General features: G+C 33.8%; 1 protein-coding gene across 4 annotated transcripts in view; it reads right to left on the bottom strand.

The window, feature by feature from the left end:
• VPS50 (VPS50 subunit of EARP/GARPII complex) overlaps positions 1 to 12939 on the bottom strand; it is a 121717-nt gene that overhangs the window by 87298 nt on the left and 21480 nt on the right. For all 4 annotated transcript variants that reach the window (XR_009053247.1, XM_057732307.1, XM_057732308.1 and 1 more), the window contains exons 5-9: positions 12623 to 12676; positions 11731 to 11801; positions 10847 to 10964; positions 10728 to 10763; positions 9484 to 9566 (exon numbers count right to left, since the gene is read on the bottom strand). Coding sequence is in view for 3 of the 4 variants with exons in the window: in XM_057732307.1 (XP_057588290.1) it covers positions 9484 to 9566; positions 10728 to 10763; positions 10847 to 10964; positions 11731 to 11801; positions 12623 to 12676 (362 nt within the window). In the remaining variant the exon portion in view is untranslated. The remainder of the gene's footprint in view (positions 1 to 9483; positions 9567 to 10727; positions 10764 to 10846; positions 10965 to 11730; positions 11802 to 12622; positions 12677 to 12939) is intronic.

The raw sequence follows: 12939 nt of genomic DNA, 5'->3' as shown, positions 1-12939 counted from the left end.
TGGAAATTACAGTCATCTTTAACTCTTTCCTCTCTTCATATATAACTGGTAATCAGACCCTGATGATTTTACCATTTCAGTATTTCTCATATCCACCTATGCTGCTCCTTTCTCAATTTTGTGTCCTAAATTAAGCATTATCACTTAATAACCTCCTAATTAATCTCTGCAGACAACATACACATCCCACCCAACTTACACATCCATTTATTCGACAAACACCATCAACCTACTGTGTACCAAACTTTATACAAGAAACTCCCAAAAAGCTTTCAGGGATAGCTCTGAGCAGGGGTTTAACTCCAGATTGGATCTGGTCAATATTCTGTTTGATCTGGCAGACACATCATTTTCAAATAGCTTGTATGTGAAAGGCTTTAGGCAAGGCCTGACAGTCCTGTCGACCTGACCATTTCCTGCTGTCATCTGGCAGCTTCATATATATGTTACCTGCCTGGTCCCTAAAGACATGTGAGTTTGCAGTTCCTAAGTAAAGCAGAAATAAAAATCACATTAATCCATTGCTTTAAAATCTTTGATGGCTCCCCATTAAACCAAGGATAAAGCCCCAAATTAACATAAGACTTAACAACTGACCTGAAAAATTAACTTCCCATTCACTTTTTTTTAAAGAACTTTTATTGAGATACAGTTAACATACAATAAACTGCATACATTTAGAGTGTACAACTTCCCATTCACTTTTCATTGACCTATACAGCTGGTCAGGGATTGGAACTTCGCTGGTCGACTTTTAAGTGGATATTTTTCAATAGTAAATACCACAGTACTATATGATCCTCAGTTGATTGAATCCTCAGATGAAGAATCACAGATTCAGAGGGCCAACTGTATAAGATCTATGTGGATTTTCGACTGAGCTAGGGTTAGCACCCCTAACCCCTACATTGTTCAAGGGTCAACTGTATTTTAGTCATATGGACTATGTGCAATTCCCCCAAACAAACCCCAGACTTTTTCACACTCTGTTCTTGCATACAATGTTCACAATAGCTATAAAGTACATTCTCCTTTTCTCACTCCCAAATGTCCATCTATCTTCCAAATGTCATCTTTTCTGGGAAGTCTTCCTCTGCTGACTGACTGTTCCCTTGAGTTTCACAATGCTCTGTTTACAGCACCCTGAATTACAGTAAAGAAATATCTGTGACTATCTGTCAGAGGAGACTATGGCTTATTCCCCAGTGACTCCCCAGGACCAACTAAACTCACTGCCTGACTCAGAGCAGGTAATAAATACCTGCTAAGTCAAATCTGCAATTCAAACAAAAAATGGCAAAATTTTACCGTCATTCCTTCAGCCCCCACTTTCTCCTTCAATTAAAAAAAGTACAGAGACAGAAAAAAAAAGAAAAGAAAAAAAAAAAAGGAGAATTTTTTAGAAGAAAAAGAGTCAGAGCAGACCCTGGGTCTACCTGTGCCTTAGTAAAGGGGAAGGTGGTTCCACTCCTCTATCACACAGTGCTCAGAAGTTCACCTAATGCTGAAGCTAGAGACACAGATATGGAAAGGCAAGAATACCCAGAATAATAAACATCAGAACTGGTAAACATATTCTTTCAGGGAATATTTTGAGTTTGGAGAAAAAAGGAATATATCTAAACTAATCCACAGGTGAGAGTAATGATTTTTTTCAGCTTCTCAATTGAAAAAAATGTGCTCTAGAGTTTATTTACAATATTATCATAAATCTAGATGTTTTTATTGCTTCTATTATTTATGGTTAAAATAAATAGCCTACATATTAAGAGTTAATGCAAACATGGTAATGTAAATAGTAGGCATAAAATTTTAAATATAAAATATATAAACATTTTGGTTTTATTAAAAATGCTTTCAAAATCTACAACTGTAGTTTGATAACAGGTTGCTACTAAAGATACATATGCATAAAAATGTGATTAAGGAGTGGATATATTAAATGTACAGCCTTTAAAGAAAACTTTAGCTATCATTTAGAAACCTGAATTCTAGTTATTTCAGTCAATTAATCAAAGTATGTAAAAAAGGACCTATTCATAAACATTTGGATAAATAAAAGCTACATTACGGTCAAAAAAATTACCAGTTGTAAGATGAAAGGCTAAAAGCTATTAAAGGCTATTTGCAAGTGAGTGGAATGAATCAAAGAATTTGGGCGGCATTTTTATAATCACTGTAGAAAATATTAAAGATAACATACCCATGAATATGAATTATGAATGATTAAAAGTTTTCTTTTAAATAGCTGATCTGGGACACACACTTATAAAATGTGTCCTAGAAAATTTTGTACAAATTTTATTTACTGAAAGACAAAATGGTACAAAGGTAATTAATGATCTTTCCCTGGTCTGTTACTACCTCATGTGATTTAAGACAAATCTCTTAATAACTCTGGGCATTAGTTTCCTATACAAAAGTGGGCTGGATCTAAAGAGTTGGCTTCCAGCTCTAAAGTTTCAAGATTCCATTATATGCTGAACACCAGTTACCCAATTACCACATCTTTGTATATAACTCAGTATATCACTCAGAGTGCCAAAACTGCTGGAATACACATAAGTAAAATTTATTCTTCCAAGTTTATACTGTACATTCATGGCCCCTGCAAAATAATCCAAATGTCAGATCACATTGCTACCTTATATCTCTCAATTTTTTATGAATTGTCTCAACTACAAAAAATTCAAAAGGAAATTTATTTTTAACAATATGTTCTGTTTTTCCAGTGCATCCAACTTATTTTCAAAAACTTTGTTTCATCTCATTAGTTTATTTACTTAAACAACATAATTACCGTAGCAAACACAACTGGCAGAAATAGGTTTAGGAAAAAATACAATTAACTCTAGTATGACTATAACTCAGATACTGGAGCAGAATAATATAAACTGTCCTACTAGCCATGAACTTCCATTGAACATAATAGCTATTACGTTAGTAGCCTAGTTATGGTTTAAGAACAACAAGCTCTGCATTCCAACTGATCTAAGTTTAAATCCTGGCTTTACCACTTATTTTACAAAGCATCGATGTCCTCATCTATAAAAGAGAGACAATGACAACACCTCTGAGGAATATTTTGTTAATGCTAAGAAAAAGTAAGGAAAATGACAAGTACAGCACTTGACACATAGTAAAGGCCAAAATTTTTCAAATATTATTATACCATCATCCCTATCACCACCATCATGATTCAATTTTTAAAAGCTGAAAAATAAAGCTTTGGTGAGAAAACCTTATTAAAATATAATTTAGAATTACTGTATAGTCAGTGCTGTGCCTAGCTTCTACTCCCACTCTTACATATGTCAGTATTTTCCATTCCTGCTGGGGTATGCGAAGTGAGCCATTCACAGCTTGCACATCTCTGATGGCTTTTGTTTACGTACTCTGTGCTCTTAACTGGCATATTATCCCACAGTCCTGCCTGTTAACTGCCTGTTATTACGAACTCTTAGAGAACAAACAAATTTCAAAAGCTCTTGGAATAACAAGTAACACTGCATCTCATGCAGTTAAGCATTAAATACTACTTCATGCTTGTCTCATCATCTAGGAGTAAAGAGTCTGACACAGACTGGTGAAATTTTAGAACATCAGATAGGAAAAAAAAGAAAAATCCTAAAAATTTCTAAAGGAAAGACACCATTTATGGTGGAATGAGAATGAGAGTAGCATCTGACTCTGTCCTACAAAACAGTGGACTAGAATAAACAGCCGAGCAATGCCTTCCATTTTCTAAGGAAAAAAAATTTTTTTCTCTCAACTGTGTATGGACTAAATTAAGGTCATTTCAAAATCTGAACATTTACACCCCATGTATCCCATATCAAAAACAAAATTTTTTTTCACAAAGATTACTGTCAACTACAATTGGCACTCACCATTGGCACTTGCCAACTACCTCCTCAAGGATTAAATCATGTGCTGTTGCAGCTGCTGACTTTCAATACACCCTGAAAGGTGCTCAGGGTGGAGAGCTGAAATGAGGTACTCTGTGTTCTGGGAAAAACTGGCAGAACAGGTCTTTAGATAGATATTTTCAGGAGTCAACTTTATGAGCCCAATTCTTGAATCTCCTCCTATCTAGAAAAACACTAAAATCCTTCATGGTGACGTCTGCTCCTCCTGACTAGCAGTAACCTGCACCAGACTAGCAGAAACATTCTGTAAACAATATGTGCTTAATTGCATGTTTTTCCCTTTCACCAAAATCAGATATATACTGATCTTCCCCTCTGCCTCTTTGGAACAGTTTCTCAGAGCTATCTGGGATGCTGTCTCCTGGGCTGCAGTCCTCATTTTACCCCAAATAAAACTTAACTCCCAACTCTCACACTGTGCATTCCCAACTCTCACACTGTGCATTTTTTTAAGTCAACATAACTAACAACACAGGACAGAGATATATGTACATTACAAAGAAATGATGGCAGCCGAGTTGGACCAAAAAGGTGAAAAATGTTCAAGAGACATAGAAAGACACTAACGGATTTTGATTTTCATTCAGAGACAAAGGATTATTTTTCCTTTTTTAAAAGTCCAATCACTCAGTTCTGCAGATAGTAATATTTAAATAATTATAATATAGTAAATATGATTTCTATTAGGTTAATTTTTTAGAAGTAACCTATTAGAAAAAGCACAGATTTCATTATAGTTGTGAAAAGAATATAAATGTTATAAATTTGACCAAGTAAAGATAACAGTTTCACGAACAAAATCTGGAAGACAGAGAAGCGAAAAGAAGGAAAAGGAAGTATACCAAACACCTATCTCTTATTGATTTTTATTATGGGTAGTAAACAGTCAGAGTATCAACAACTATCTACAGTGATAAATCAGGAAAAAACTATTGTGATGTAGTATTTTAAGTTACAATGAAATCGATTAAGAAAAAAACTTAATAAGCTGTAACAGCAGTTTACACTAGGGAGTAGGAAAGGAAATGACTTGTGGAGAGAAAAAAAAACTTTTACCTTTTAAGACTGTTTTATTCAAGTATTATGTTTTGTGTAGATTTCACTTTACATTAATTTTAAATGGCACTGTGTTAGGGAGGAAGACAGAGGAAAACAAGATAAAAGATAAGGAATGCAGGTGGTGTCCACATAGCATGGTATCAATAACTCAGCCCAAGCCAATCAAGCACCAAGGACTCATGATCTACATATGGGTCTTGGTTAGGGGGCCTGGTGATCCTGCAGAAACACTCACTGCTCAACACCGCTCCAGGCAAGGTTCCTGGGTTCCCCTTTCCTGAGTCTAGAGAAAGAGAGCAGGCACTGCTTGCTAGGATGAAATCAAGGGCAACAGGGGAAGAATAGTCCCTAGTACTGCTGTATTTGTACCTAAAAGCTGTACTCATTATTCTATGATTTAAAGTCCTAAAACCTACGATTTTCTTTCAACTGCCAAGACTGCCTTATGAGGAAAAAAATAAATGGATATTTTAAAGTTTATAAGAAATTAAATACATCTGTCTATGTTAAAATGCAATACTGAACAAATTAGTTCAGGTGGTACACAAACTTTTCAGTGCATAATCCAGCATGCTCTCAGGTACATTCAAATAGTTTCTTTCAAATGAAATTTTAAAAAATAATAAAGAAGTTTTGACTTTTAATAACTTCTCTTGAAACTAATTTAGATAAATTTCAAGTGCTAAAGAAATTAAACGCTTCATTCAGACGTACTTTAACATAAACACACTGATTCTTATTCCCAGTGAATCCAAACTATATAACTGTCAATCGACTCAAGAAATGTCAAATAATGTAAAATTGGGCCCTGTCAGTTATAAAAGTGAACAAAACTGGTTTTACAGTATCTTTTATTAAAGACGCTAAAACACAACACATCTCAATACAAGGTATTGAAGAGGTAACACTTTTCTTTCATTTTTTAATCAACTGGGTATACCAAATGGCTTGGTACTTCATGTATTAAACTACATGGTCATATAACCTGAGACTTACTAAGCATACAGTCAATGCCTCTTTATGCAGAAGCAAATTTGTGAATTCTCTTGTTTTCTACTTAAGAATCTTAAGAGTCAATCCTCAGTTGCTCCATGTAATTTATTCCTAAAATCACAGTCTCTGCCCTCACCAAATACTTTATTTTCAATAAAGGACCAATGTGATTAGGAAAGAAAAGAGGAACACATAAGTATTTCCAACTAATAGCTCTGCCTTCTGAGCCATCCTGATGTTGCCACTAAATCACCAAGTTAAAACATATTATCTATTAAGGAAAAATTAAGAAGTGCATGAGTAGATACACTGTACATATGAATTTGTCTGCAACATAAAAACAAAAACAGAAACACAATAGCAGAATGATTCTCTTAAAGGACATTTCTAAAAAGACTGTATTTCTTGATCCTCTAACCATCAACAGGAATAAAAATAAATTTAAATGTTAAAGGAAATAGTGTGAATTCAGTTGGAAATTACTACTCCTATGATTACCAGAGTGCCAAATGATTTTTCACCCTGATTCACTCGGATCCAAGCAAAGACTAAATCTTGCCTCTGGCTAAATTCCACAGCTCCAGGTAAATTAAAAGAATGTTTCAAGTGTTGGTGAGTTATGTCTGAACAGACCCAAAGAAACAGCTCAAGAACAGGTTCAATATTAACTGTATTCAGAAGACCAGAGGAAAAAGAGCAAAACAAAGAAAAATAAATGCATAGAAAAAGAAAGGTGCATCTAATTAATAAAGACAAAAATAAAAGGAAATCAGAATACAATTTCTTTCATTTTTGTGGACTCAATCTGTCCCACATATCAACTAATTCTATGGCTATATCCTACATTAAGTTATCCACAGGAAGTGAACAAACTTATGTTCTCCCAACTAGGAGCAAATCAGTGAAATAAGAGGTGAAGGGAGAAGGGGGTTGGGTCAGGCAGAATGAATGGCAACAGGCAAAGGAAACACTGCTATATGTAGGGGAGAAGACTTGGTGGAGGGTCTGTCATCACCACCAAGCATTTCCAACTAATAGCTAGCCCTGCTTTCTGAGCCACCCTGATGTTGTCACTAAACCACCAAGTTAAAAACACAACTCAGGAAACCTAAGGTAAAATCCCACTACAATGAATTCCGTAGGACATTTTAATGTATCTGTGCATGTATTTTTATTTTCAGAATATAAGACAAACTTTTCTTATTACTACATTCAATGGCATATGTGGAAACACAGCATGCCCCTTATATGCTGCATTATCTAAAACAAAACAATGATTAATTTAAATCATCATTACAGATCTTTACAATTTCAAAACTTTTCACCAGGTCAGATAAGTGGAGGAGGTGTGACTACAGTTATCACTATATTCATAAAAGTGAAAAAGTGCTTAGAAGCCACTTTATGCTACCTTGAAAAAGCCCAAATAAGGATTTCTTTCAAACATTTTTTAATAGTTAACTCTCATCAAGTAAGATATCTACTTTAGAAAAACTAAAATAAAAATTTTAATTAATGCAAAAAAAATGAAGTGTCAACATGTCACCAGCACTCTCAATCTCCTGCCACCAAATTTCCACACTCATTCCTTCCTATTAAAATAGAATGGTGACCTTTCCAAAGTCAATCTCTCCTATAATCCTTAGGAAGACTTATTACTACGTTCTCTGTCTTATTTTTAATCTCTCACTCTTTCCCACTGATTTTCAAACATTCAGGTTTCTCCCTCTCAATTCCACATCTCCCTCTTTATAAAATTTCCTCATCCTACCCTTATACTTCAACCAAATCTGTCCCCAAAAAGGTCAACTCTGATTTCCTTGTTGCTATAAATATGGTAGATATTTTCAGTCCTCATTTTGCTTGGCATCTGTGCAACAAAGACTTCATCATGATATCTGTAATCTCACATCTACAACACGTCATACCTTGGTTTAGCTAACCCCTCCTGCACCTCCTTCAGATCCTCCTTAGTCTTGACCCCCTAAGGAGAATTAGACCCCAATGCTTCCACAGTATGCTCTGCTTCCCTCTCTCTAAAGCCCCACCCCACTTGTGCCTACTTCAATCCAAGTCCATCCTGATATACTAAGCACTCTACAAAACCATGGATTATACTGACATTATATGTGGTTCATCACTATACAGCCAATTCCAAAACAAAGCATCTGGCATATAATAAACAATAAATATATAACTGCCCGAATTACTTTGAGCCAATCATAAACAAGCTTTTCTCATTCTAACAGATATATCCCCACGAAATGAACTAAATGGGTGCTGTGCTTCTTCAGGAGCCAGAAGGCCTTGCTAGAAATTTTCAAATATATTCAACATACTAGAGCTAATTCTCTATTCACCCAACCTAATAAGTATAAATGGCATAATCAAGTTTTTAATAGTGACAGTCACTGTCAAAATGGATAAAATCAAAATATGACTGCTACTACCCAACTATGTATTGCCTAATCAAATAAAAAGTGTGTTGCTTCAATATGCACAATCCTAAAGAAAAAAATATCATAAAAATTTTCATCTCTAGGGGGAAAATACCTATTTTATGCCCAGCAGAGACCTACAATGTGAAAGTTCATTAAAAGAAAAAATTAATTCAAAGCTGTATTAATGTTTTACTCTATCATAATCCTTTTATTTTTTCAGACGCTAGCAATTAGCATCTACAGCGCCAGTGCATCCTGCCCACTGACTGCCAGATCCTCCATACAGGAGAGACTACGGGGCTGCAATCCAGGACAAGTATGAATTCAATTTGAAACTGTGTTTCCTTGGGAAGCTTACTATTTTCCCTAGATTGTATGTCTATTTTTGATGGTTTTGGAGGAATAGCGGAAATTACACGTGAGGATTAGAGCTTCCCCAAGGTAATTTCTCAACTAATGCAAAACCTTCATTTTAAGCAGACCAAAATTCATTAATAAAGTTAGAACTAAGAGCAGAGGATGAAGCAGCTATTTTTACATTGTACGTTTTATAAACAGAAGATATAACACATTAAATACATAATCACTTAAATAGCACAAAGATGACTATTACAAAAAGTGAAATCACATTTAAATTTTCCGAAAGAATTCTTATCATGATGAACCAAACAGTTGAACCATCTGGATCTGAAAAACAAACTGCAACAGCACTCTCAATATTTATAAGCTGGGCAAAGTTAAGGAGAAAGAATTCCCAAGAGGTGCAATGGAGACATGAACAGATGAATTTATTCTCTACTACTCCATAAAAATGAAATCAGTAAGACTGGAAAAAATATGAAAAAAAGAGTTTCAATGAGGTGACAAGAAGCAGGATCAGAAAGTATCTGATATTTCAAACTTAAGGATTGTTATTTATATTTTTACTGTACTGCCCATTTACAAACAAGAAGGCTAAATTAGAACACAGCACTTAATATTCAATGTTTATTAACATTGTATGTTACACAATTCCTATGTAAAAACTGACAATAGAGTCAGCTTTAAAAATTTTACCTTACCTAATGCAACTATAATGTTTAAAAGTACTGGCAGCTTTCTGACATTCCAGGCACAGCTGAATAGCTCCTGGATAGTCTTCTTCCTGAATCAACAACAGAAGTCATTAGGCTGGAAACATTTTTCTTAAAGCTTCTGAAAAAAAACAAATCTTTGTTCATACTCTATCCAAAGTTACAGGACCAGAAAATTTTAAATCCTCTCAAATAAGGGTCATAAATACCAACAACAGATAAATAGTAAAATATAAGAAAGCAATTAGCTCCAGGCCTAAAATTTATTCATCAAAAAAATATGCTGTTCCCTTAAATACACAGTAATAGCCCTTTGAGACCATGACATGTAGTTAAAGCTTACATAGAAGTACAAGCTGCTTCAGAGGGAAGGAGTTCTTTAACTGTTAACATATCTTCTTTCAGTAATGTTTATATAAAATGTTTCAAAACAGTATGCATTCTACTTGTAATCAACATTCAACAGTTCTACCAACAATAAATCCATAAATTTTCTTAAACAAATAAATTTGGAAAAAAGTGAAATATTCATTAATAGCCTCAGAATATTTTTATCACCTAAATAGTAATTTAATGCCAAATGAATTTTTCACATGGATTTCTCAAACCCTAGTTTAGTGGTAATAGTTTAGAAGTAATACAGTGATTAAACAGATAATCATAAAAAAAAAGTTCCTTAAGTTCATATCTAAGTTCAACAAAGGCAATTCAAATCACAGGGGATGCTGAGATGATGACAAAGTACATACCCAAAGGTGCTTGAGTATTAATGGGGAAACACATAATACATTAGGCTTTGTTGAATCTTTTAACAGAAGTACATAGAGAATGCTAAGAAAGCATCAAAGAGAAAACAGATGGCTCACTCAGAAAAATCAATACATGAGACAACACCAAACATAACTAATTTATGACGTATTCCTCAAATCACTACTTAATGTTAGATACAAAAGATAATTTCATTGCTATTTGGGCACAGACATAATCAAAAGATTTGGAAGTTAACATTCCCACATTGCTACAAACTGAACATTTCCCCCAATAAAATTTTTCTAAATGAAATATATCATGTCAATAGAAAAAGATGCTCTAGAGTAAGTTACTTTACATGTCTAAAAATGCTCCTCATACCATATACCAATTTGAGAAAAATGCACATCTGAAATTTTTTCACAGTAATTCTCTATTTAATATTATTAGGATCACCAAATTTCCAAGCCTTGTAAACTTACCTCCAGCATTTCACTTAAGCGGACGTCTGTTCTTTGCTGAAAAAAACATAAATCAAAAGGTAAAATCTGTTTCAACCATATAATTAAGCTTTAATTTTTAAAAAGTAACCTGTATATACCAATGTTTTTATAGTTCTCAGAGATTTCAGAAGTCCAATCAGCAACTGACGTTTCCTTTGATTTGCAAGAAGGCCTAAACTAGCTTGAGTAAAACCTTCCTTTGCGATATTCAAGTGTCTGTAAAAGTGAACAATAAGTAGTTAAGTTTTTCTAGTACAATAAGAACACTGTCCACACAGAATGATTAGGCAATTAATGAGATAGTATCCTGGATTGCTCTTAAATTTGGGGATTGTGAGCACTATCTGACAAATTTATTCAATGGCTCAAACTAAATCAGCATTACTTGAAACATGGTGGGTGGTCTGGTACCCATCTTCAAACTGTTACTGGTCCATCACAAGAAAAGTACAGAAATTGAGAATAAGCATTTAAAAACATGTGGAACAAAAGTTGATGAAACAATTTTATGCTTGATGAATCTAACAATAAAAAAAAATTTAAACACATAGCAAAAGCTGACAATAATTTTATGCTTGATGAATCTGATAACAGAAAAAAATGAGACTGTTTTGTATGTGTTTGGTTGGGGTTTTTTAAATTCATTGTTCTAGCAATTTGTTTTTATCGCATTTTACAAAAACAATAGTCTGTAACAAGTTGGAAATTAAAAAAGAAAAAAAAAGACTGGTCCTTAACCAAAGAGTTTGAGAAGCACTGATTTAAGCAATACAAAAACAGTAATATTTTTAGTCCACAACTAGATTTAAAGACATTTCTCACAGACCTTCTTAGTGCAGTTTTTAGATCATTATATACATTCAGTTAATGAATGGCATCTAGAAACCACAATCATAATAAAAAAATCAATTTTCCATGACAGTTTCACAGTTTCTCTTAAATGTTACTCAGCTGAAAGAATAAACATCATCAAATGCAATACCTCCTCCCATTTGTGCAGATAACGGCAGCTAACTGAAGACCTGTCTGTAATGAGGTAACTCTTTCAAGTTCCTATGGAAAGATTAGGTGTAGGTTACTGTCTGAGGCATTTTATTTTTCTTTCTTACTGGTATGGTACTCTAAGAAAAACTTTAGTGGGTTTCAAAGAAAAGCCAGCTTGGAAAACAAAGTAGCAACAAAAATACCTGAACTTGAACACTGTTGGCATATTTTTCCACAAAATTATTTTAAATAACCACTTTCAATTGATTTTCACAATGGCACGTGACAAAATATTTAGGCAGTATTGCTTGTAAGGAAATCTAGACCCAACCTCTTTTAGATAGGTGTAAATAAATACTAATAATATATCCGTTGAAATGTTTCTATCCAGCAGAACATCACAAGGTAATCAAGGATATGACAAATATGATTTGTTTGCCAAGATGCTTTGACAATGAATGTCTTCATTTGAACACTGTTACATATTTCAATAGATTTGGAAGTCTCTGATTTTCTGATGAAAAGGCAGATTCAGCTAGACAGTTCCAATTTATCATATTTTAAAGGTAGACTGAGCAATTATTATTGATGATCTATGAGTTACAAAGTGCACAGAAGCAATTTTCATTGGCTCTTCTCACATTAGAAAAACCAAATAGATCACTTTAGAGTCAGATATAAAAACTCTTTCACTTCTTAAATTGAAATTTCTTTCAATTTAAGAAGTGAATTTCCCAAATGAGAGAAAAAAACATACACATAAACACAACCCAAATAGAGCTAATATGTTGCTATAAACTACAGACGAATTAAAATATTTCAAGTTCCAAGTGTAAGTCACTCAAACATTTTTAATATTTTACTATTAAAAATAACAAATATTATCCTACCTTTACATAAGCAGGCTGTTTTTCAAGGATTAAATCTGCTACTTTTTTAGAGACCTATAAGAACATGCAACCAAACAGAGGAAATAAAAGAAAAAGCCTCATGCTTCCTATTACATTTTACATTTAAAATTTTAGCAAGAATATTCCATAGGTTTTCCTAATAACTTCTACAGCAGATAATGGCATGCTATGGCCACAAATATTTCTCTGGTTATGAAATTAGTAAAAGAGGTATAGCACGTAGCACAGCACTTGGTCCTTAATAGAAACTCAATAAATGGTCATTATTACTGTTAGTAACATGAGTATCATCATCT

This window comes from Hippopotamus amphibius, chromosome 4, assembly GCF_030028045.1.
Source record: "Hippopotamus amphibius kiboko isolate mHipAmp2 chromosome 4, mHipAmp2.hap2, whole genome shotgun sequence".
Lineage (NCBI taxonomy): Eukaryota > Metazoa > Chordata > Mammalia > Artiodactyla > Hippopotamidae > Hippopotamus > Hippopotamus amphibius.
Note: the sequence above shows the minus strand (reverse complement) of the source record. Positions and strands in the feature narration are given on the sequence as shown.